Raw genomic sequence first — 25,105 nt, 5'->3', positions numbered from 1 at the left:
TTAAGTAAATCAGTGTTGCAGTACACACTTCCACCCTTCAACCTCTATCTGCTGACCACTTGCCTCTCCCTTGCTGGGTTTAAGGGGTAGAGTAGTTTTTTTTCTGCAGACAGTCCTCTTATCTCCATCATCCCCTTTCTGCCTCCTATGTTTTCCTCCTCCTCACTTAAAATTCAGACAACTGGGAAGGTCATGCTCTCCTCAGGAATCAGACAGCTCATTCACTACTTACAGAAACCTGAAGATGGTGATGATGGACATCTTTCTTATACCCTAACGGACAGATGCTGATCTTTAGAAGTTCATCGGCTAACAATGATAATAAAGACTCTTGAGACCAGGCTGGACATGGGCTTGTAAGGCAGGAAGACCCAAGAATCAGTACTGCAACACTGATCTACTTGAACAGCTACTAATACAGTAAGTGGGACACAACTATTATCCCAATACCTGAAAGATATAGTTCTGTCAAGATAGTACTTGAGTGGTCTGTGGACATCCAAGGTATGAAGTATCCTGTCTTCTTCATTTTTAGGTTTAGGAAAGAAGACAGGGACATAGATAGTTTGGCTTAATGTAAATTCAGATACCACTTTAGGCATAAATGAAGGATTAGCTCTCAAAGAAACTCTTTCCCTGTGGAAAATGAGATGGGGTTGACTCAACTTCAGAATATGCAGCTCAGTGCCCTTCTTGCAGACATCAGAGCAATCAGTAAAACTGTTTTCCATGTTAAGAACCACAAGCCAGCCAGATTAGCTGGTTCAAATGGAGCTAAGTATTAGCTTCTCTAATACAAAATTAAGATCTCAAGTAGGGGCCACTAGTTTTCTTGGAGGCCTCTTATGCAAAATCTCTTTTAAGAGCATTTTAACGTGGGAATGCATTGAAAAAGAAGGATCCGTGGGCAGATATGCTGAAATGGCTGATAAATGAACCTTGCCAGAGGATTAAGAAAGGACATAGGATAGCAACTCACACAAATATTGTAAAACCAGAGAAAAGCTAGCCCTGAATGGTTACAGTTTTTATTACTGGCACCAATTAGAAAACTTTTTTTTTTCCATTTGCTAAAATATCACTTCTAGTAGCAGGCTTTCTTGCCTTGATTAATACCTGCTGCACATCTCAGTAAACAGGTGTCTAAAGGTGAATTAAGAGCCTATCATCCAGGCAGTCAACTGAAGTTGACTGGGGTTGAGGTGTTTCAAACACTGGGACCTCTTCACGTTGTTACAGACTACATCACAGTCATGTAGTATATCAAATAGCAAGGTGGAACTAGGGGTACCCCCTTTGCATACGAGCCATGCTACCTTATTTACCCTCTGCACAGGCCACCAAAAGTTGGTCTGATCTCTTTGGGAAGTTGGTTATATGGAGATAATATCTCAGTTGTCAGTGTACATCTAGGGAATGCAATATTATTTCCCCTTTGTTTTCAGGATTTGGAAAGAACACAAGAAAGAGAATGGATTGTTTTAAGGAAATTTCTAAAACCACCTTGGAGATAAATTAGTGATTAGTTTTAAGAAGTCTCTTTCTGCGGAAGACTAAATATGTCTCCTTGCACATAAGGGCTTGCAGCTCATAAACATGCCTGACTGAGCTGAGTGTCAAAGTCAGAGTTGTTTTCCAGGTTAATAGTTTGATAGGGGCTGAGGCCACTTGTTCAAGGGGTGGTAAAAGTGAGCTTTTCAAGTAAGAAATTCAGATTCTAGGGCATCTGGGTGGCCTGAGGTGTATTATCTCCTTGAGAATTTGTTTCATATGAGGGTGGGAGCAAATAGCTGGAGAAATTGGGACTGGTACCAGATAAAGTGAAAACATTTTTTTTTCCATTTTGCTAAATGTTACTTTCAAGTATTTGATATCCTAGCCTCTTTCAAACTGGATAAGTAAGATAAGGTAGATGGAGTCAAAATCCAATCTTCCAAGCTGTGAGCTTGACAGTTCTCAGACTGGGATCCATTACAGACACCTTGTTCTGGGTGAGAAGGTCCACAATTAATGGTAGCATTTTGGTCTTCTACTACTGACTGCCAGTTTAACAGAGAATCAATGTTGTCTAGACCAAAAAAAGAGCAATTAGAATAATTTTGGACCTGTCTGACCCAAATTTTAGAAGTATCCTAGGTATAAGGGATACCAGTGGAAAGGCATATATATGTCCACTTAAAGGAAAGGCATCCTCTCTCCATGATCCTATCTGCTGAGCCCTTGAGCAGAACCTGTTCAGTTGTTGGTTTTCTGGTGAGGCAAAAAGATCCAAGTCTGGTACTCCACACTTGTATACAAGATCCAGGAAAACGTCTTTTTTAACATCCAATTATTGGGATACAGGAAGGTTCCACTCAGGAAGCCTGCCAGCAGGATGTCCTGACCCGGGATGAGGGACATTATGGTTGTTACAATGAGTTACTGGGCAAATAGCCAGAGATTCATGGCCAGTGTGCATAGGGGTAAGACTGCCCCCTCCTACTTGTTTACGTACTACATGACTGTGGTATCATCCATCTATATTTGAAGAGTTCCTAGAGACAGCCTTAACAGCTAAGATGACTGAAATCATAGGATGATAAGTTCATAGGCAAGTACTAGGCTAGCTGCCACTGTGAGACATTTTAAGCCTAGTCAATTTCTCTTCTAGGGGTGAGATCAAATCCTGTTCTTTGTGGCTAAAAGGTAAACACCTTAACCATTATACCAACACCCCCTAACCTCATCTCCTTTAGTCCTAAATACCCTGCATTCTGAGATGTTCTAGGTATCCCCCCCCATGTCATGTCAGAACTGTCTGCTGTGAGGGTTTGTGCTGACTCTGCCAAGAGGATGTGTGTCATTGGGTTGGTGTGAACACACTTCTCCCACCATAGGATATCCTTTTTTTCATATATGGTAACAGGCAACATGGCTTCCAAGGGCTGTAGATGATGAACCCATTTGTTTTTTAGGAACCACTGAAACCTCCTCGTGTACTTTCGCCAAGGGGATGATTATAATGCAGGAATCCTTGAAGCCCAGGGCTTAAAATTAACTTGCCGAGACGGCAATGCTTGGAGCGCAGGTCTCTTAGGCATTTTCAAATAAATGACTTTGTCCTCTCAAAGGAAAGACTTCTGTTGTACTGAATCTATGACAGCCCCCAGAAAAGTAATTCTGGTGCATGGGTGAAGGTGTGACTTCTGGATGCTGAGGGTCAGGCCCACCTTCTGAAAGCAAGCCATGGTGATTTGCATTGCTGTCTAGAGTTCTAAGGGAGACTTAGCCTGAATCAGACAGTCCAGGTAAAGACAGATGGGGGGTAACCATTTGAAATGTATGGACCAGCTAGAGTGAGTTCTGAAACATGAAGAATGAATAGCAGAAAAATCGGACTTACATATGCCAAGTCTGAGATAGCCATTTCACTGAATATTCTCTTTTTTCCAAGTTATGGTGATTTCAGAGTTGGTATATACCAGTCTGGGGGGGAGGGATTGCTCCCTCCATAAAAGAATAAAAAAAGAAGAGTTATGTTCAAGATTCACTCTCTCCTGAGTTTTCAGACTTTTTTTCTGGTCTGTTGGACCTCAACATTACAAGTGTCGACATTTCAATAGGTAGCCTAAATATGGACTTCTTGTGTCCTGCAAAAGTAATAACTAATGCCAGACATTTGCAAAAAACTCCTCGACCAGCAGATTAACTGAATGTTAAGGCACACAACTGCTAATGCAATTACGCTGCCAGAAAATGCAGGTATTTCCTATGTTCCTGGGTCACAGGAACATGAAGATAGGCATTCTTCAAGTCCAGAGTCACCATCACTGACCCTTGTAAGATAAGGGGTAGTAACTTTTGTAAGGTTAGCATCCTGAATTTTGGAATCAGTAGAAACTTGTTTAGTCTTGGGAGGTCTAGAATAGTCCTCCAGGTACCTTATTTCCTGGAAACAAGAAAACGGTGACAGCAAAACCATGTGTCATCTTCTTTTTTGGTTATTCATTGAATGGTGCCCTGTAGTATCATGTCTTTTAGAATGGGAGGGCAAAAGTTTTTCTTGGGATAAGGGGCATCCCTAGAAAAGGAATTTTTCCAAAATTGGACAGCATAGCCTTCTCTTCTGATTTTCAATAGCCATTTGTCTTGAGTTGAGACTTCCCAATGATGACAAAAGGAGGATAGTCATCCTGCTAGACAGAGGGGGTAGTGGGGATGGGGTGGAATTTGAGAGGGCAAGGAAGTACTGGGTATAATTACAGCTGCTCCCTGGGTGTAGCAGGAGGTTTGGATCCCCAGGTCTGGAACATTGCTTGTTTGACACTTTCTCTGACATTTGGATCTTTTCCCCTTAGTTTGTCTGGTCTTTTCATGTTTAGTCAGAAAGGGCAAAGACTTAGAAGGGTAGTTCCTAGTGTATCTGGGAGTGGGAGACATGCAACATTTTTTGATAGATTTAATCTGTTTAACCTTCTTATTCATAGATTATTACTAGGCTAAAGACCTGGGGGGGGGCTTTCTAAGCCTAGCCAAGTTTTCCGGAAAGAACAATGATGTCCTGTATCCAAATAGAACACTGAGGGCCAGGCATTTATAAGCTACCTCTGTCTGTAAGGGACATGGGTGCCAGGTCTGGTGCAAATGTCCTATTCCCCATCCACTGGTCTAGGTTGTGCTTAAACTGGGTAACTGATGAACTCAGCTTCACATGGATGGTAAGCCTGTTTCCTAGGACAAGAAGTATCTGGGACGCATATCTGTCTCTCCAGCATGTTCTGTTTACGTCAAAGACCAAATTCAGGCCCCTAGACCTTGTATTTCTGGTACTCTTTGACTTATGAATATATAGAGAGTCAATGTGTGGTGTTTGGGGATGCCTTATAAGCCAAGCATAGATCACCCTTCAGGAATCTACAGGAGACTGAGTACAGGAAAAGGGCTTTAAGGCACTCTGCATAAGGCAAGTTTGTTATAACTTGTATTCTTCTTGTAAGAAACCTCTGAGGTCACTCTAGTTGCTGTATATGCCTGGTCAGGTACATACCAAAGGAAGCATTGTACCCTATGAATGGTCAGACAAGGGTGGTGAACAATGGGATAGTGACCTCTTTGGACCTAGATGCCATGCCCTTACTTATAAGCTGCACAACACAAAAGGATTTCCTCACCACTGTGGCCACCTGGTAGTCAAAGGTAAGGCTACTGTCTATGCGTGTACCTAGATCCCTGGCCACTCGGTCGACTCTTAGGAGTGTATTATTGACATGGTAATTAGCAGGGATGGATGCCATTCTAAAGGGTATGATTATGCATTTCTTAGCATTGAGTTTAAGACTGTGGCTTTGGCACCATTTGTTAGTCAGCGATAGACCTTCTATAAGAACACTATTGTCTACAGTGGAGTCTATGATTACCCCCAGCTTGCAATCATCTGCAAACTTAGTCAGCCATAAACCTTCAGCATTTGCTTCCTTTTCAGAGAAACAGATGCCAGAAAGAAACAGGCTTAGGGCCTAGTACTGAGCCCCACGGGAGTCTGCCAGTGACTGGTCTCTTGGTGGAGGTGGCCTCACCTATTCTGACCTCGTCGGTACTATCGGTGAGGCAGCTTGCTATCCAGCAGGTGATAAAAGGGTTTATACCTGAATCACTGAGCTTTTATATTATGCCCGAGTGGGGTATTGTTATCAAAAGCCTTGGCCAGGTTGAGGCAAGCTGAGTGCACAGTCTTACTTTCATCCAGTGCTTTGGTGACCCTCTCAAAAAAGTTCAACAGATTTATTAGGCATGAACTTCCTTTAACAAAACTGAACTGTGATGGGTCCAGCATTTGCAGGTTACCTATGTCCTCATTTATCATATCCGTGATGATTCTTTCCATGGCCTTACATATGAGGCTGGTAAGACTTATGGGCCTGCAGTTACCTGGATCAGTGGCTGGAACTCCTTTGTGCAGGGGAATGACTGTAGCCATCTTCCATTCCTTGGGCACAAAACCTGACTGAAGGCTCTATCTGAAAAGTGATTCAAGTGAACCAGAAAGGTCATGTTTCATGCTATTTATTAAACATCCCAGGATGTTTTCAGGGTCCATCAATGGTGTTTTTCGCAAATATTTGTTCAGCAAAGGGTCCAAAAAGGAACTCCTTGTTGGGGGGGGGGGTCAAAGAGTTCAGCTTTTACTTGGTCTGAGAGGGGTTGAGTTCTCAGCCTGGCATGTCTCCAAGTGCAGCTGCTCACAATGATACAGCTATAGCATCATAGCCATATCTGAGTGAGTGAGTTTCTGGACATCTGGAGAGTGACACTGCGCAAGTGCTGGATATCCCACTGAAGGCTCTTGTCTTGGATCCCTTCTGCTTTGGATTTAATTTGTTTCTGTAGTGACTCAAAATTTTTGAGTATGTGGATCTTGAAGTTGAGAGTCCTCATAGCCAGAGTGGCTGAATTATAGTTTTTAACTTACCAAATCCATCCATCAGTCTGCATTCCGTATAATTCTGTAAGGGATTACTGGATGCATGCAAAGAGGCTCCTTTAGAATATTCTGTAAAAAAAAAAAAAAAAACATAGATGGATTCAATACTGGGTCTTTATAAAGGTGCTTATGGGATTCCAGTGCCTTATAGAATTGGTCAGGTTTCCTAGTAGTAGGGGGTAGGGAGTCTGGGTGAAATTATATGTCCTTGAACACCTCATCTAATACTACATGAATTGGAGGTACTGCCAATGGTCTAGAGATGGGAAGGGTCAGAAGATCTCTACAGTGAGTTTGAGCCTTGGAGAACTTCCTAGATTCCCAACTGAACACTTCCTTCATCATATGAAAGGCATCTCCAAACGATAATTCTTCAGGACGTAAAGCTGAGGATAGGTGTCATCAGACTCAGAATCTTCAGAAACCTGAGGGGGAAGGTGCTCCACAAAGGCTAATTCCTTCTCTTCCTCCAAATCTGAGGAATCAGAATCTCCCTGGGGGAAGTGTCCCTTTTTCTTTCACCAGGGGACATTCCTGGCACAGGAACCATTTGCAGGGTGGGCTGCCTGGTACTAACGAAATCCATGAAGTCTTGGGGCAGCCTAACAAAGTCCTCTGAAGACACTTGAGAGGCAGTGGGCAGAGATAGCAATGGATGGGGCAAAACCTGAAGGACTTTTGGGTTGGGTGCCTAGGTCTTAGGGGAAGTGAATGCCTGCCTCAGATTGCAGGATGATGGATGTGACCTCAGTCCAGTTTCAGGGGACATCCACTTTTACAATCACCAAGGGGATACTGCCCTCATCATCGGTCACAAGTACTCAGGTGTCGAAAGCTGTGGCTTGCTCAACAGCTTTAGATGCATTCAATCTTGGTCTGGTATCAGACTATGAACTATGGTCCTGAGTTGCTGTGGCCTTAGCAGGCATCGGACCGGGGGGGAGACGGGTTGCATAGACGCCTCTCCTGTTTCAGCAAGATCATGTTTTATTAAGGGCCAGGACAAAGAAACGTCCTCGGTGTCCTCAACATCCTTCTCCTTTGTATGCTCAACTCTATAACTGCCTGGGAACTAGTGGACACTGAGGTGTGTGAAGGGCCTGCCCTGTTAAGATTCCATCTGTAACTGGAGGGACTTGGCCCTACACTCAACAGGTCTTGAGTTGAACCTACCACAAAACTGACAGCTAGCAACATCTGACTGACGGCCTAGGCAAACGGGCCAGTGACTATGGAAATCTTTGTGGGGAATCTATTTCCCACAAGAATGATTTAATTTTCTTAAATAATAATAAGAAAAATTCACAAGGAAAGGAGGAAAAAAGGTCCCATATGGATTACTTAGATGAGGCATCTGCAAACTCTAGTAATTCAAACTGATCACAGAATGATGATGTTAAAGCATGCATTGTGGAACATTGGACTATACAGCAAGAAAGAACTAAAGACGGTGATGGCTTACACCCCGTTTATACCCCAACATCCAGACACTATTCAGCACAGACATCTGCTGGCTGCAGGATGGTTAAAAGACTGCAGCATTTTGGGCTAATTGCGTGTTTCTGCAATACTGATTATGATTAACATCTGACAGTGTAAAGCCAGATACAGAAAATTTTAAACATGTCTGAAAAGTTTGCCAGTGAAAATGTGATAGCAGATAACTTTTAAGTCTAGCTTTATCATGAAAGCTAGCAAAGGGACAAGAGGTAAGAGGGCCTACAGGAATACATTTTGAATTTTGGGACTTATAGGTTCATAGGTAGGCACTAGGCTATCAGCCCAAGGGCCTACGTAAGACTAGCCAGCAAGGTTCCCTGGCTTATGCCACCCAAGAAAGTTATTTTCTTGTGCCACTGTCGAGCAGAGACACAGAAGTGATCCCCGGGGTGTATTTCCTATTTCCCATCCACTCATCAAGATTTTACTTGAACAGTGCTAATGAAGAACTTTGCTTGACATAGATGGGTAGCCTGTTCCAGAGTATGGGAAGTCTCTGGGACAGGAATCTATCCCTCCGGCATGTCCTGTTTATTGTGGTGACAAGGTTTAGGTCCCTAGAGCATGTAGCACGGAAAGATTGGGATTTCTTTAGTTGTAGCATGTCCAACAGCTCTGGGTTTGACATAGCTTTATATGTTATGCAGAGATCACCTCAGAGTAGGCAATATGTTACGTAGTAAAGCTGGAGTTTTTTGAGGCGGTCAGTGTAGGGCATTTGTTTGAGGCCAGTAATCTTTTTTTGTGAGGTACTTCTGTGGCTTTTCCAGCTGCTGCAGATGTCTTGTGAGGTACATTCCAAAAGGGGCATTGTACTCTATAATGGGTCTAATGAGTGTTGAGTAGAGGGGAACAATGACCTCTTTTTTCCTGGATGAGAACCCTTTTATGATGAGGTATGCCACGTAGAAGGACTTCCTGATTACTGTGGCGATGTGACTATCAAAGGAGAGACTACTGTCCACCGGGGTCCCAAGGTCTCATCACACATTCGGTGTTAAGTAGATTGCTGCCTATGTGGTAGTTCATGGGTACAGAGTTTTTACCAAAGGGGATGACACTGCACTTTTTGGCTTTGAGCTTGAGGCCATGGCTCTGACACCAGGCATCTGTCTCAGCGAGGCCCTTTTGTAGGATGTCCACATCATTTGGGGACTTGACTATGGCTCCTAGTTTGCAGTCATCTGCAAACTTAGTTAGCCAGAGGCTTTCTGTGTTAGCCTGTACTTCAGAGAAGTAGATACCAAACAGGAGAGGGCCCAGGACGGAACCCTGTGGTACTCCACATCTTATCGGTATGCCGATATGATTGAAAAAGGAGAGGTCTAGCACAGGTCTCCAAAGTTTCCTCTTTCTTTGGCACCAGAAAAATTCCCAAATAAAACTGTGTACCCATCTATCAGGCAGGCACTTCCTGAAATAACATTTGTTCCAGGAGTGGAGGAAACAGGGTTATATGCTTTTTAAGGCAACGGGGAATCTTTTGGAAGGAAGGGAGGAATTCCCTTTGCCAAGATTATCCCTGCTGAATCACTTTCAGAACACACTTGTTTAAAGCATTCTGGTGACACAGAGAAAATGGGAGAGATTGTCAGGGTGTGGGTGGGGGAATAATCATTCTGCATTTTTGGACTGTGCTTTATTTTGAAAGACTTTCCCTTTCTTTTTGGAACCTTCTTTTCATTGCTTTTTAATATCCTATGAGTGGAAACATTAAAAAACAGATTAAAGCACAAACAGTTCACTCAAGCATTCATGGACTCATTTCCCCTGTCACAGTGAAACAGTCCACAAAAGTAAGTTTCTGAACCAAAAGCATATAAATTAAAAAAAAAATACAAGTTTTCCTCAGAACATTAAGTTAATAGAAGGTTTTCCTCAGTAGGGAAATTCTCTGCCCAGCCCTGAAGGATTCCTAGCCAACTGTCAGTTTCATGAAGCCTGCAGAAGGAGTACACTTTCACAGCAAGAAAGCTCTGAAGCTTTTGGCATGCTGTCTTTTATATAGGAACTCTGCTCTAGCTCCTGGCAATTAGAGCAAAAGGAAAAGCATCCTCAAGCTTTGAAAAACTGGCCAGTTGGTCATACAGCTCAGGCTACTGCAACAATGACAAATAGATCATCATCATTAAACACCTTCGAGTATGTAGAGTTACATTTCCGATTATTCTGTAAAGTGCATGAACATTACCCTCCAAGTTCTGTGTACAGATTAGCCCTCTTGTAGAGCCGAGGTGATCATTCCTAGGGCATAAGGGCAGCACTCCCACATCTTAATTACATCTTGTACTAGCAAGGTTTTGTCTGTTTTCTTTCTGTGAGGTACTCCAGCCTGAAGGGCTTGCTCAGCTTAACGAGGAGCATACAAGCCTGTTATCATCTTGTTAAACCAACTCAACCATTGCTCTCACCTAAAAGACTTGACATCAATGAGGGACTTCACCACAGTTCTAGCTCAGAATTTGCTGGCAGGGTAGCACATTGTAAATCAGGCAAACTGCTCAATCCATCAACAGAGTGGCATACGTGATGTGAATTACACCTACAATACCAACTAGTATTACAACTGGACTAATAACAGGCAACTGTCACCATGACACAAGTTCTGAATGTATAGAATCAAGTCCACTCCATCAGAGCATAATCCAGTGTTGTTTGCAGTTTTGCCACAGGATTAATTAACTCAACACCACCCCTAATAAGGAGACTATAAAATCATATCTGCTTTTATTGAAGAAACCAGTTTTAAAAATGTGGTGAAGCAATTAATTCAAGCATTTTTGGCCCTAATGGACAGGAGTGGAATGCCTTTCAAACTCAACAAGAGTTAAAGAAAAAGAATGGAAAAACAGACATAACAGAGACAGAGAGACACAGCTGATAAACTATACATTTCCAATTGCAAAAACAAACTTTTATGGCAACTAAAAACATTAAAGATGCAGCATAAAGTGTTATTTTGTAAGAACACAAAAAGGAAGAAAAGAAAGTACGTTCTACTTGGCTAAGTGTGGTGGTGGACAAGTTCAATGAAATATCTAGTGACAGGCCTCAGAGACAGGCAACTGGTGACATCCTTTTCTTGCCCTCCAGATTTGAAGTGTGAACAAGGATACTGGCAAGGTTTCATGGCTCTCATGTCTCCCTTCCACATATCCTCTGACACAGCAGATGGGACAATGGCACAGGAATAAATGGACTAATGGAAAATAAAACAAGGGTTGATGACCAAAAGCATATGAGAATGGCAAAAAACAGAATAAAAAGGAGGCTGGGGTTATACTGGAATATTAGTCCTCTGACTTTGCTTCTACGATTCCAGATTCTACTGTGTCTATTTATGCTATCCCTGGGGACACTCAGGCTTGTAACCTTGATGTCTGAAGGTCTGCCTCCTTTTATTACTGATCCTTTTGGGCTGGGCAGCAAATGGCTTTTTGGTTTTAATCAACTTGTGAAAGGAGATGATCTTCTATACTCTCACCTTCAAGTCAGTTTTGTTTACCTGCCAAACTTGGGCAGGTGAAGGAAACAATGAGCAATTCTTACTGCATCTAAGCAGGCATGCTGAGATGTGTAACCACATGTCTCTTCAATGCCACCCCACAACATCATGGTAACTGACAGTCAGGTTCTTTACTACATAATGGATTTGGAGGAGCTTAGTGTTTTTTGATCAGGATCAAGGAGGGTCCTCAATGAAATTCCTCTAATTCTTCAAGAGTATCCAACATCTGCAATGGCATGAACATAAATGTTACAACCCACCTTACATTATATCTTACGTTCTATGAAGTAGACCTCCATTACTACAGAAAAAAGGTTCTTCTTGGATGCTGTCTGATCCCTTGCCAGAAACACGTTCAAATTCCTGGGTATAAGCTGAAAAACATTTTCCCTCCAGAAGTCAAGACCTTTTACCAACATGGGCAGGCTAGAGTTGGTGGCAAACACAATACTAGTCATTTGCAGACACTGTCATGGTGGAAGTGATCACTGATTGCCGGTTCAAAAAGGAATAGTCTACCTAGGACACTTTCTAATTAACCTATGAACTTTGGGAGGCAGCTTTTTTTGGACAGTTCCAAAAGGACTTCATGACTGACTTGAGGCCCAACAGCAGTGAAGGCAGAACATTCTGACAGGATAACAGGAGGTCTAAATAGACTACCATCTCTTGCTTCTGTCATTGATGGTGCCCTGAAAATCCATGAGGTCATCAGCCTTTTGAAAAAGATTAACAAAGGCTGAATCTTCAGGCATGGATGGCATGCATTGCCCAGAAACAGATCAAGAGCAAAAGGATACATTTCTCAAGATGTGAACAAATTCTGCCCCAACTCTGCTCTGGAATCTGATGGGTCAAGTTTGTAAAGTAAACAGTCTGTCTCAGTTCCACAAAGGTGTTGATATGCACTGAGTCAACTGCGCTAAGGTGTCCCTCTATGAAGAAAGTGGGCAGACCTGCTGGAAAGCCAATATTTGCCATATGCCTGGTTAACCTAAGGAACTGCCCTTTGAACACAAAAGACTTTCTTGAGAAAACTGTAGAAGAAAGACCATTCTTTTGTACTGCCTGACTGTTGTCACCACTGCTAGGAACATCTTTAAGAGATTCTTCAAAAGACAAGCCTAAACAGACATGACTGCTTTATTCACTGGAAAGTTAACTCCCTTCCCTACTCCTGTCTTTCTGACTATTTAACTCAAGTTGACTGATTTGATTGACTGATTTTTTGACTCGTACTTGATTTTCTGAGTTTTTTCATTTTTATCATCTATTAACTTGTCTATACTGTACTATGTAATTATGTAAGTAAATTTCTTAGTAATCATTATGTACTGTAACATGCATTTTTTACTATAAATATTGTAACTTTACTTGGGAGCTTTTCTCCCTGGGTCTCCTCTGAAAACGGGTTATGTTTTTGCCCAGTTGGATGCTACCTGGTTACCAAATGTAAATAAATAAACTAAATAAAGGGGTCACAGTGTCATCCCATTAATTTGTCTTAATGATGATGACGATGATAATAAGGGGTACTTGAGAAAAGAGGATGCCATATAAGGTCTCTTCATCTTCACTGGATGATACCAGGTTCTGGAAAATGGTTCAACCTATTGCTATTTTTTTTTTTTTTGCCCCTGCTGATTGCTGCCCCTCTGGATTTTGTTATGATTCAGTCCTTTACTGCAAACGGAAGGCAGACAAAACACTGGAAACTTCCGAAATCCACAAAATATGCCAAACGTCCGTTAAAACAATCTGTTTATTAGAAACTAATAAGCTGAAGCGCTTTTCGTTTTACACGAACTTCATCAGATAACACTGAATCAAGTGATACTGTTTAAATAGTATCTGTACTTAATCAGCTGGTACATTAATGAAAAACATTAAAGGGATATGCTCCATATATTAAATTCATATTATAAATTTCACAATAATTACAAATTTCATTAAAATCACTGAAACTATATTATAGGTTCATAGGTTCATACTAGGCTATCTGCCCTGGGGCAATTATAAGCCTAGCCCGATTTTGTTTGGCTTACGCCACCCCTTGATTTGAGTATACTGTGCCCTTTTTAAGGTTTAGTTTGCTGTGCCTCTGTCTAATAGTGACACGGAAGTAATCCCCGGGACAAACCTACGATCCCCCATCCACTCATCAAGATTCTTCTTGAAGAGATTCAGTGAGGTGCTCTGCCTAACATGAATTGGAATTCTATTCCAGAGCGAAGGGAGCCTCTGGGTTATGAATCTGTCCCTCCAGCAAGTTCTATTTATTTCAGTGCTGAGGTTCAAGTCCCAGTGTGGCTCTAAGGGATTTAGATTTACTGAGGTGGAGCATGTCCATTAATTCTGGATTGGACATAGCTTTATATGTCAGGCATAGATCGCCTCGAAGTAGGCGGTATGCAACTGAGTAGAGCTGGAGGTTTTTTAACCGAACAGCATATGGCATCTGTTTGAGTCCCTTGATCCTCTTGGTGAGGTACTTTTGGGGTCTTTCTAATTGCTGCAGGTGTCGGGTAAGGTACATCCCAAAAGGGGCATTGTATTCTATGATGGGCCTGATGAGGGATGAATAAAGGGGCACGATTACCTCTCTTGATCTAGAGGTGAATCCTTTCATGATGAGGTGGGCTATGTAAAAGGTCTTTCTAACCACTCTGGCAATGTGGTTGTCAAAGGAGAGATTGCTATCAACTTGGGTCCCCAGATCCCTAATTTCTTTCTCTGTACCTAATGGGTTACCACCTATGTGGTAATCTGTGGGCACATTGTTTTTGCCAAAGGGTATGACTATACACATTTTGGCATTTAGCTTTAGACCATGGCTCTGGCACCAGTTATCCATCTCTGTGAGACCTTTTTGAAGGATGTTTGTGTCAGCTGGAGAGTTGATTATGGCACCTAGTTTGCAGTCGTCTGCGAACTTGGTGAGCCAAAGTCCTCCCACGTTGGCCTGTACCTCGGAAAAGTATATACCGAACAAGAGCAGTCCCAGGACAGAACCTTGTGGGACACCACTTGTGACTGGTTTCGAATCTGACATGGCTCCAGCAACTCTCACTCTGTGGTTAGCCATACCAATATTAGAAAACAATTTAAAAAGAGTTTAAGACAAACAGCAGCAACCAAGAAAATTCTAAAAAAGTTTTTTAAAACAACTATTTAAATTTATACTCATTTATATTTATACCTTTTTATATATATTTAAATATATATATTTTTTGAAAAACAGCAGCTAAATCCCATTTGCTCGTATTTTAAAGGGATTGTACATATAAAGATACATAATGAACAAAACTACCTACGGAGGCTTTTAAGTTTTAATATAGCCATAATTGAACACATATCATTGAGAACCGGCCAGTTATATGCATATAGTCTGATCTGCCATAACAATTCCTGCCTTTCTAATTCTATTTCTATAGGTCCCCCTCTTATATTAGGTGTTAACTGGTCAAGGATCCAATATTTGAATATATGTGTTAGATGTTCCGACACATGCTTGGCTAATGCATTTTCTTGCTTGACTTTACTTATGTTGTAAGTATGTTCGTAGATTCTGTCTCTTAGTCTACGAATAGTTTTGCCCACATAAAAACATGGGCAGAACTGACATTTAGCCAAGTATTCCACCATTTTGGAATTACAGTTAAATCTACCCTTACTTTTTAAATCAAAGTTGTTAATAGTTATTAAACTGTTCACTAGAATATATTTACAGTTAGAGCAGGGGCCACATTTATACATGCCCCATCTATTTTTGTTGTTATTACAGCTATTAGTGTTTTTCTGTATACCCTCCAAAAGCTCTTTGAAGTTTCTATCTCTTCTGACTGTAAATTTGGGTGCTTCCCCTATTTTCTCTATTAATTCTTTACTCTCCTTCAAAATATTCCAGTTTTTAGATACAATACCTTTCAGAAAGTAAAAATCGGAGTTAAAGGTCAAAGTAAGACTATACTCAAAAAGTAAGGTTCTTTCTCCAAATATTCCATCTATGCTGGAGTCATTATTTCACACATAGAGTCCCTAGAGGTATTTACTATTGTTTCTTGGGTTTGTGTTTCTATATTACCTCTCACAATTGATCTATAAACTCCCCTATTTCTCTTCCCTTGGACTTCATCTATTATGTTATCCAACATAGTGTTTGGATATGCTCTTCTCAGAAACATATCTCTTAGATTATTACATTCATCTCTTGAAATCATTCGCGCTGCCCTAACTAGTTGTCCCTTGACAAATGACTTTTTTTGAAACATAGGGCGAGCACTTGAATAATGCAAGAAGGTATTAGAATACAATGGTTTCTATAAATTCTAGTTTCGTACTTCTTCTCGATGTTATTTTTAATCAAAAGTACATCTAAAAATGGAATTTGTTTCTCTTCAAAGTTATATGTAAGTTCAAGGAAGTCAGTACTTTCATCCAAATACTTTACCAGGTCTTCAGCCTGGTTTTGATTTCCCTTGAACAATATAAATATATCATCCAAATATCGAGTATAATAAACAATTTGGGAATTTATATGTTCTTTATTAAATATATAGTACTTTTCCCAATAGTTCATAACCAAATTGGCAAAACTTGACATGCAGGGTGAACCCATTGCCACTCCGCTCTTTTGATGGAAAAAATTGTTTTTAAACGTTATATAATTATGGGCTAGTACTATACTTAATAATTCCTCAACTAGCACTAATTCAGATGAAGGTGCACCTTTTTCTTTTAAATTCAAGATTATCCACTCAATACCTAGATCTTGTGGTATTGAGGTATAGAAGTCTTTTACATCAATTGTGAGTAGGTTATTATATTCATCAAAGCTTATATTATTAATCCTTTCTAAGAAGGACCAAGAATCCTTACTTATACAGATTTCAGAACTTACATATTTCTGAAGAATCCTATCTACTACCTTGGCACAGGCATAAGTTGCGCTATTCCTGCCATCCATTATTGGTCTGAGGGTTGGATTACTCAGATCCTTATGTATTTTTGGTACCCCGAATATAACAAGTGCAATAGGTGATGGCATTATTAGATAGTTGTATTGCTCTACATTAATTCTCTGTGCTATACATAAGTAATTTATATAAATTTTGATTCTGTTATTAGCTTGATTATATTCATTAATGGACACTACTATAGGATTCAGATGTTAACATAAGTTCAATTTTATTTTCATAATCTACCTGGTCCATGAAAACCAGACCTCCACCCTTATCTGGCTTCATGATACAAACTCTAGTTTCTTTCAAATATTGTATCCAAGTTTATTCTTCATTTGTAAGGTTATTCTTACTTCTGCTATTTTTTCTCAAGTAGTCCATATGCCTAAAATCAAGCTCACACATTTTTTCAAAAATATATGGTGAGTTATGCAATGGTGGATTGTAAGTACTTGCAATTCTAAATTCATTTTTATCCATTCTACTCATATTGCCTAACAAAACTGCCAGATTCAACTGTCTCACAAACATTTTCAAATCCAGAATACAATTCGTAACATTCAGTCTTTTAGTGGGAATACATGTGAGGCCCTTAGCCAATAAATTAGCTAATTCAACTGGGACATATACTGAAGAGTAGTTGTAGATGGAAAAGTCCCCCTCAGAATTTGTGATAATCAGGGGGATAGTATCTGGAACCATTTGATTTATTTCCATTTGTTGTGTTTCTTTCTCTGGTTCCGCTTGTTTTGCATTCTGCCCCTCTGAAAACCCTGTTGATTATTGCCCCATTGATTGTTATTATGCTGATAATTAGGTTTAGATTGATTTTGTAACAGGGGAATCTTGCACCTTTCCCCAATACACACACACACACACACACACACACACACACACACACACACACACACACACACACACACACACCTCCTGACAGTTACCATCACTGGCTTGGGAATACCAAGTCCACGTCCTCCAATCCAGTGGCCATTGGGAATGTACAGGTCTCCACTTACACAGCAGCAATTGGCTGACCAAGACCACTACCTCCCTTCCCTGGGCTGAGCCAGCTGCTACAAATCTCTCACCTCTACCATCCATCCACATCACAGAGCTAGTGAACCAAGTATTCATTCTGGCCAGATTAAGGAATCATTGTTGGTCACATATGACTTGTTCACCTCTCACATGATCACATTGCCTTAAAAATTGTCTAGAATACTGGGAATTGAGATTTCTGAAGTACTTATAAAAGTTGTGAACATAAACTGAGTGGCTAGCATTGAATCTTAGGGTATGTTTCTGGCTACTACCAGTTACATATTACAGTGTTAACATTACAATAGTGCTTTAACAAAGTCACAGTATGTCATGCCTTCAAGGCTACTACTTCTATACTGCACCTTGCAACAAAGGGTTTTACCAGATAATGCAGTTTGCTATACCCTACCTTATATATCCTATTTTCAAATACCCAGAATTCCATTACTTCATGATAGATAATACCACACCAAAAAAATGACAACTAATGCAAAACAACAATTAGGTGACAGATACTAAAGAACCTTGTATTAAACAGTCAAATCTGGTGCCTTGGCTTATACCTTTAAAGGTATACATAAAGCATGAAAAGTTGTGCAGATTTTAATAATAATGTTAAAACAATCAAAATCCTGCGAAAGAAAACAACCAACCATGCAACCATTCAAAAATATTTCCACGTTGCTACACACCTACTTATTTAAAAACTGTCACCCAGAGTAGAAATTCATGCCATATGAATGCAAAGTGTTGTATTTGCATAATGTTTGTAACAGGTATAGTGACAACCTCTTGTCTCTATCCCAAACTAAATAATGTGTCTGACACACAATAACAGCATGAAAAATTCTTTGGCAACATTCCACAGCTTTAGCTGTTAACAACTTTTTAAACTTTTGAATGTCAACAACTTGTATCTACACCATACACTGTGGAAGTACAAGTAATGGCAACAGTCTGGAATAAGAAGCCACACTCTTTTAATTCAATCATTTCTCCACTTTTGCCTTACATATTTGAGTTTTATATTTTTTGAAATATCAGAAAGGGATGTCAGTCTCTCATATGCCAACATCTTCATGGCAGTTTTTAAAGATGAAATCATCAACTTAAATATTTTAGTCAAAATTTGTTTTTGTGTTTGTGCTACACTAATGGTTTACACTTTATACGCAAGAATAAGAAACAAGATTTTAATGAATTTTGATATTTCTTTTTGTTGCATCACCTAAACCCCACCCCCCAGGACTAGCTTCAACCTATGATCAGGCCCAGTGAGGAGACTGAACCTTCTTGGGACAGTGTCATACTGCTGTTGAGGGGTGTTTTCTTTTAAGGCTTAATCCCAACCCCTGCATGCATCCATACTGTCCCAGGATGCCACTGACTTTACTGGGTAATATCCATGTCTTGGCATTGTGAATGGTGAAATATATTTTTTAAAATGAACACATTTTCATAAATTGGGCATTGAAAGCCATACACTGTGGGGCAAAATCTGAATGCATAATAAAGAAATTATTTAATAGTTGTTGCCCATTTGTTACTTTGAGATAGATATTAGTACACCCACTTAACATCTCCTATCACCACTGACTATCCTCTTGTCCACTGAAGAGCAAGTATAATCCTACACACATACTACACATAAACAGACAACCACTACCTTTTGTATAGATATGATCTTTTCATTTTGGTTAGTTAGACTGGTTCAGTGATGTCAGAAAAGGTGTGATGTGTATGAATGCACTTTGACTATAAGGACTACAAACTCAAACAGTAATATCATTGCCGTAAGTGTGCAAGGACTGACAGCCGGTTCATTTTTGATATTGTCAGTGAGCTTACTCTGCCTCTAACTTGGTAAGCATGACCAGCCGAGTCTATCAGTCAGGCCGATCTATATTATCACATTCAGATAATCAGTCATATCTGACCTGCACAATATCATGCAACAGCTTGTACTCACCTATCCTGCTTTCCATGACATAGGTTTCAATAATTGCACTCTTCCTACAGATGTCTTCTGCCATTGATGCACAGCTCACCTCCAGATGCTTCACCTTCAAATAAAAACAGATGGTTTATTACGTCCTTTCAGACAGTTACAACTATGACACATCAAACAAATCACAGAAACCATGATCTCCACTCATTCAAATTTAAATATGGCAATATTCACGGATCTCATTTTTCAGACGAAAATTTAGACAAAAATCTTAAATTTCTGCACTTCTTCCAGATTATCTTGTAGCACAGTGTCATCCTCGATCATAAAAGAAACTCAAAGCAAGCAATGTACCTTTGCTTGTTCAGCTTTCCCCATTTTTCCAAGAAACACACAGTGATCTCATTCCCAAGTAGAATATCTATTAATTATAAAAAACTCTCATTCATCTTCAAATTTTATATTGGCAACCTGAAAAGAATCCATAAAAAGGCTGTTTTCATCTCTCTCTCTCTCTCTCTCTCTCTCTCTCTCTCAAAGCAATACATTTTATTATAGTAAAATTTTATTTTTATTGAGAAAGACCTAATTACATAGAAAGGCATGTCTTATTGCATGAACTGTGGCAAAAAAACTACAGAAATTAAAACTCATGTTGTTACTATAACTAAGTGTATTTGTTGTCCATTTTCATTCTTCCTCAACATATGGGTTTGGATCTGATCCTCGGATCTGACTCGGTCGTTTATTTCAGACTTAGGATCCAGTTCTCGAGCTCCTCCCTGTACACATAATGTTCTGCTGCATCACCAAAGCCCCAGATCGAGTTTTCTGCCCAATCCCCCATAGCATGAACAGAGACAGGAGATAAAGGAAAAAAAAATGACAGGGCTCAAACCTGGAATTGTAGGTTCTATTACAGTCCAATAGGTCAATCCAGAAGCTTTAGATGGGGGAGGGAAGTTGAAGAAGAATGAAAATGGACAACGCAGATGCTTAATTATGGTAAGAACATAACTTTTAAATCTGATGCTGTCCTTTTCATTCTTCCTCAACTTATGGGACAGAGTCCCCAGCTACGTTGGCTCTTGGGTGGCCCTCATGGAAGGATGTTCCAGAGCACTGCTGAACAAAAGGATGCTCTATTTCTAGAAGTAATATCCAATTTGTACTAAGAAACAAAAGTAAGGGGATTGGACCATGTAGCTGAAGTACAAATGTTATCAATAGATGTTCTGAACCAAAAAGCAGATGAGGTTGTCATGATTCTGAGTGACCCTTGGGAGGCCTATGTAATGTTATGTCTTTTTGTGAATAGATCAAAGAATTGCAATCTGTCATCCATTTGGCTAGAGTGACTTTAGATACTGGATAATCTAATTTTTTGAAGAAAAGGAAACAAAGAGCTGATCTGATTTTCTGAATTGTTAAGTTCTATCACGATAAAAACATAATTGTCTGTGTACATCCAGGAGGTGCAGCATGCATTCTCCTTTACTGGTAAAGTCTGGAAAGAAGACTGGTAAATGAATGGATTGTTAATGCTATTTTCTGAAGCCACTTTAGGTAAAAAAAAGGAAAGATTAGTTCTTAAAGAAACACTGACTTTATGAAAAATTATGTATGGAAATTTGGCAAATAGAGCCTGGAGTGTGGATACTCTCTTTGCAGAAGTGATAACTACCAATAAAACTGTTTTCCATGATAGAAACTTCAGATCAATTTTAGCTGAAGGTGCAAAGGGTTTTTGAGTTAATCCTTGCAGCACCACTGTAAGGTCCTAAGGAGGACAGGGATCTTTAATTGGAGGTCTTAAAAGAAAAATTCCTTTTGTGAAAGCTTTACATAATTTCGAAGTCAGATAACCATGTCTGTTTCCAGTATGAAAATTGGAGATGGCTGCTAGACAAAGTTTAATAGTGGAAAAGCTAGCTCCTTACTCAAACAGCATATTCAAGAATTGTAGAATCACAGCAACCAGGGCAGAAAAGGGGTTGATGTCTTTAATCAAAGCCCATAGAGAGAATTTTCTCCATTTACTGCTGTAAACCTTTTTGGTTGATTCTTTTTGAGAAGCCAAAATGACATTACGTACTGGAGAAGCTTGGGCTGTCTATTACTGGAAGTGGAGAAACCGTGCAGTTAGTCTGAGGGCTCAGATGTTGGGATGTTGTGATCCTTGATGTGTAGGACAGGAGTTCCAGAGTGGGCTCCAATATTCATGGAAGATAACGAAGATGAGACTGGAGGACGGGGAACCATACCTGTCAAGGCCAGAAATGAAAAATGAGGATCACTGAGCTCTTCAGCATGTTAGCTTTCTGTAAGAATTTGGGAATTAGGGGAAGGGGGATGAGTGTAAAGGAGACCTGGGGGACAAGTAAGAATCAGAGCATCTCTCGGTGACTCTCCCTGAGAAGGGATCAGAGCAAAGAACTTGCTGCACTTGTTGTTGAGGGGAGTGGCAAAAAGATTGCAGCAAAGACAGCCTCAATGCTGGAAGATCATCTCTGCCACAGACTGATTGAGAGATCAATTATGGGCCATTAGAATGGATCTGTTGAGCTTGTCCACTAGCACACTGGTTTTCATAGGAATATGCGTTGCAACTGGAAAATGGTCTGAAGAGATTGCCCATTCCCATACTCTCGTGGCCTCTCTGCACTGGAGGTAAGAGCAGGTTCCTCCTTGTTTGCTGATGTACCAGACTACAGACATGCTGTCAGTCTGAACTGTAGTAGTTATGAAGTGAAGAGCATCTTTAATGGCCTGCAATGCTAACAGGACTGCTGTCAGCTCCAAGATGTTGATATGCAACTTGGTCTCTTGGGGGGGGGGGCATGTACCTTGGACAATTGTTGCCAAGAAATGCCCCCCACCCCAAATGAGAAGCATCTGTGTTCAGTGTGGCCATAGGTGATGGAAGGACAAAGGGTCTGCCTAGATGTAGATAGTTGGACTGCATCCACCAACTGATGTGTCTTCTGCAAACTGGGGTAAGCCTAACTGGATAGGATAGTTGTTGGTACAGAATGGACTATTGTACAGCTAGTGTCCATTATAGAACGTGCATAGAAAAGTGTGCCAAAGGGAGTAACACAATGGCCACTATCATAGAACCTAACGCTTGCAGTACCGATCTTGCCAGAGGAGTTGAACGAATGAGGAGAAAATTTACTTGACTCCTTATCATAGCATACGATGTTTGGGTAAGGACAATGTTTGTTTTGTTGAGTGGTGATGAACTCCAGGCTCTGCACTGGGTTTATATTTGACTTGGCATGGTTTATAGTTACGCATAAAGAGTTGTAAATATGGAGAAAATAGTCCCTGACATGTAGAAATAGATGCTTGGAGGAGGTGGTAAGGAGCCCATTGTCTAGATATGGAAATGAATGGAATCCTTTGAGTCTCAAGTGAGCTGCCACCACTGCCATGCACTTGTTAAACATCCTGGGTGCTGTGGCGAGTCCAAAGGGTAGGGCTATGAATTGGAAGTGACAGGCTCCCAGCAAAAAGCGAGGAGGTCTTCTGGATCGCCTGTCTATTTTGATGTGATAGTACGCATCCTGAAGATCAATAGTGCACCTCCAACTGTCCATGCGAAGAAACGGCAGAATGGACTGGATCATGACCATCCCAAATTTTGCTTTCTTTACAAACTGATTTAAATTGCTTAGATCCAAAAAGGTCTCAGGTCCCCTGTTTTCTTTGGCACTTAAAAGAAGCGTGAATAAGTTACGAATCCTATCTGGTCTGAAGGGACCTTTTGGATGACTCTTGTCTAGCAGCTTACAAATCTCTTGTGCTGCTGCCTTCCTCTGACTGGGTGAGATGTTGGGACGCTTCTTCCTTTTGGTAGGAGGAAGAAAGGAAAATGGTAAGTAATAACCTCTGGATATTATGCTTAGCACCCAAGAATCTTGTGTTATATTTGACCAGGCATTTGGGTGCAAGGACAATTGACCCCCGACTGCCTCCAGAGTTGGACAGCTGGGCAGTGCTTCGGGAGTACTGGAAAGGCTTGCCTGAGAAAGAATCCTGGAAGTCCTGAATTTGCACTCCTCTGCCTCTAGGGTGACATCTGCCATTGAAATTTCCCCCCTCTGTTTCTGGAGGAATTGACATAGCTTGGATGTTGGAAAGGACCCTCAGATTGGCAGAATCACATCTTCTTACTGCCTCTTTGATTCCTAGAAAAGGTTTGTTGAGGTGTAGAAAGATTGATTCCTACAGCAGAGAGAGTCTTTCAGTCTTTCTCATTGTTGGTCAGTGTCTCTCTAACTGATGGCCCAGAGAAGTGCTATCAAAGGGGCATTAGTAAAAGACATCTTAAAAGGTTCTGCTAAGTCACATAGCCACATCCAGGCATGTCTCCTTAAGGCAATACCAGAACCGGTTGCTTATGAGGTGCCTTCAGCTGTGAGAGAGAGATCAACCTCATTGAAGCATTGGCTATAGACAAAAGAATAGCCAGCTGAATAGATGTTCTTTTGAAGTCTTCAGCAGACATGGACTGTGAGACAGTATCTGAAAGCTCCTCGGCCAAACCTCTCTGAAGCCGAGTGAAATGTGTCACGTAATTTATTTGCCTCAGGGCAAAAGCTGCAGAGGCAAAAACTTGCTTTCCAAACATGTCCAATGCTATAGACTCCTTCTTAGAAAGATGGACAGTACAGCTCTTTTTTGCTAGCTCCTTCTTGGTGGCTGATGCCACCATCACAGCATCTACTGGGACCCCTTTGCTCCAGTGTGGTCTGTTGGAGGGGGGTGCCAAAAAATGATTGAGTCTCTTTTCAATTGATTCAATAGTGTCTGGCTCCTTCAAAGCCTGATGGGCAGCTAAATCAATAAGTTCATCTGCTGGCGGGCGGGGGGTATGGGACCCAAGGTATAGACTGACCAGAACCAAAAGCCTCCAAAAATACCAATTCCTTTGGTGAGGGGTTTTTGGAAGACCAACCACTTTTCTGTTTCAAGATCTCTAAGATATTGCAAAAGGAGATGTCGGCAGGTGGCATCAAAATTAGTATCCTCTGTGACAGACTCCAAAGGGGAGTCAATGTGTCTCCTTTTACACATCCCACACAGGAAGTTCATCGGAAGAGGATGTTCAAGTGAAGTCTTGGGAGACAGAGGAAGTTCCTCCACAGGAACTGTCTGGACACTAATTCTGGTTGTCCTTATGGAATAGGCCTGTGCGACTCAGAACTAGGACCCAACAGCAGACAGGTTGTTGGAGCAGAGATATGACAGGGCAGTTCTCTTGGACAGAAAAGGCTCCTTCTACCACCTCAAAGGTTGATGGACTAGAAAAAACTCAAACCTGCCTCCTCAGAGCTGAAACTCCCAAGGAAAACAGACCTGGAACCTTCCTGCATCCAAGCCTCGGGGGCAGAACCAGATCCGAACTGTCAAGGACCAAGGCTCCAAGAGGAAAGGAAGGATCTGACAAAATCAGAGCTGAGCCCATCCCCTTGGATCCAATGCCTACACTTCAGCTCCAAGACCCATTCTGATCTGATGGCATCTAGGCAGAACTGGTCAAGGAAATACAGTCGAAGAAGCCTTCTTTGGATATGACACCAGACCAACTGGGGATCTCGGATCCTGGGACTCCGAAACCACTGGGCGGATTGCAGAAGTAGGAAAATATGGCTGCAGAAGTTGTAGGCATAGTCAAGGAT

The 25,105-nt window shown here is 41.0% G+C and overlaps 1 protein-coding gene across 3 annotated transcripts in view; it reads right to left on the bottom strand.

Moving 5' to 3' along the window:
- GRIPAP1 (GRIP1 associated protein 1) overlaps positions 1–25,105 on the bottom strand; it is a 2,851,684-nt gene that overhangs the window by 422,204 nt on the left and 2,404,375 nt on the right. For all 3 annotated transcript variants that reach the window (XM_044080007.1, XM_044080009.1, XM_044080008.1), the window contains one exon: positions 19,440–19,533. In XM_044080007.1, the coding sequence (XP_043935942.1) occupies positions 19,440–19,533 (94 nt within the window). The remainder of the gene's footprint in view (positions 1–19,439; positions 19,534–25,105) is intronic.

The sequence above is a fragment of the Protopterus annectens genome, chromosome 8.part0, assembly GCF_019279795.1.
Source record: "Protopterus annectens isolate FY-2018-M chromosome 8.part0, PAN1.0, whole genome shotgun sequence".
Taxonomy (NCBI): Eukaryota; Metazoa; Chordata; order Ceratodontiformes; family Protopteridae; genus Protopterus; species Protopterus annectens.
Note: the sequence above shows the minus strand (reverse complement) of the source record. Positions and strands in the feature narration are given on the sequence as shown.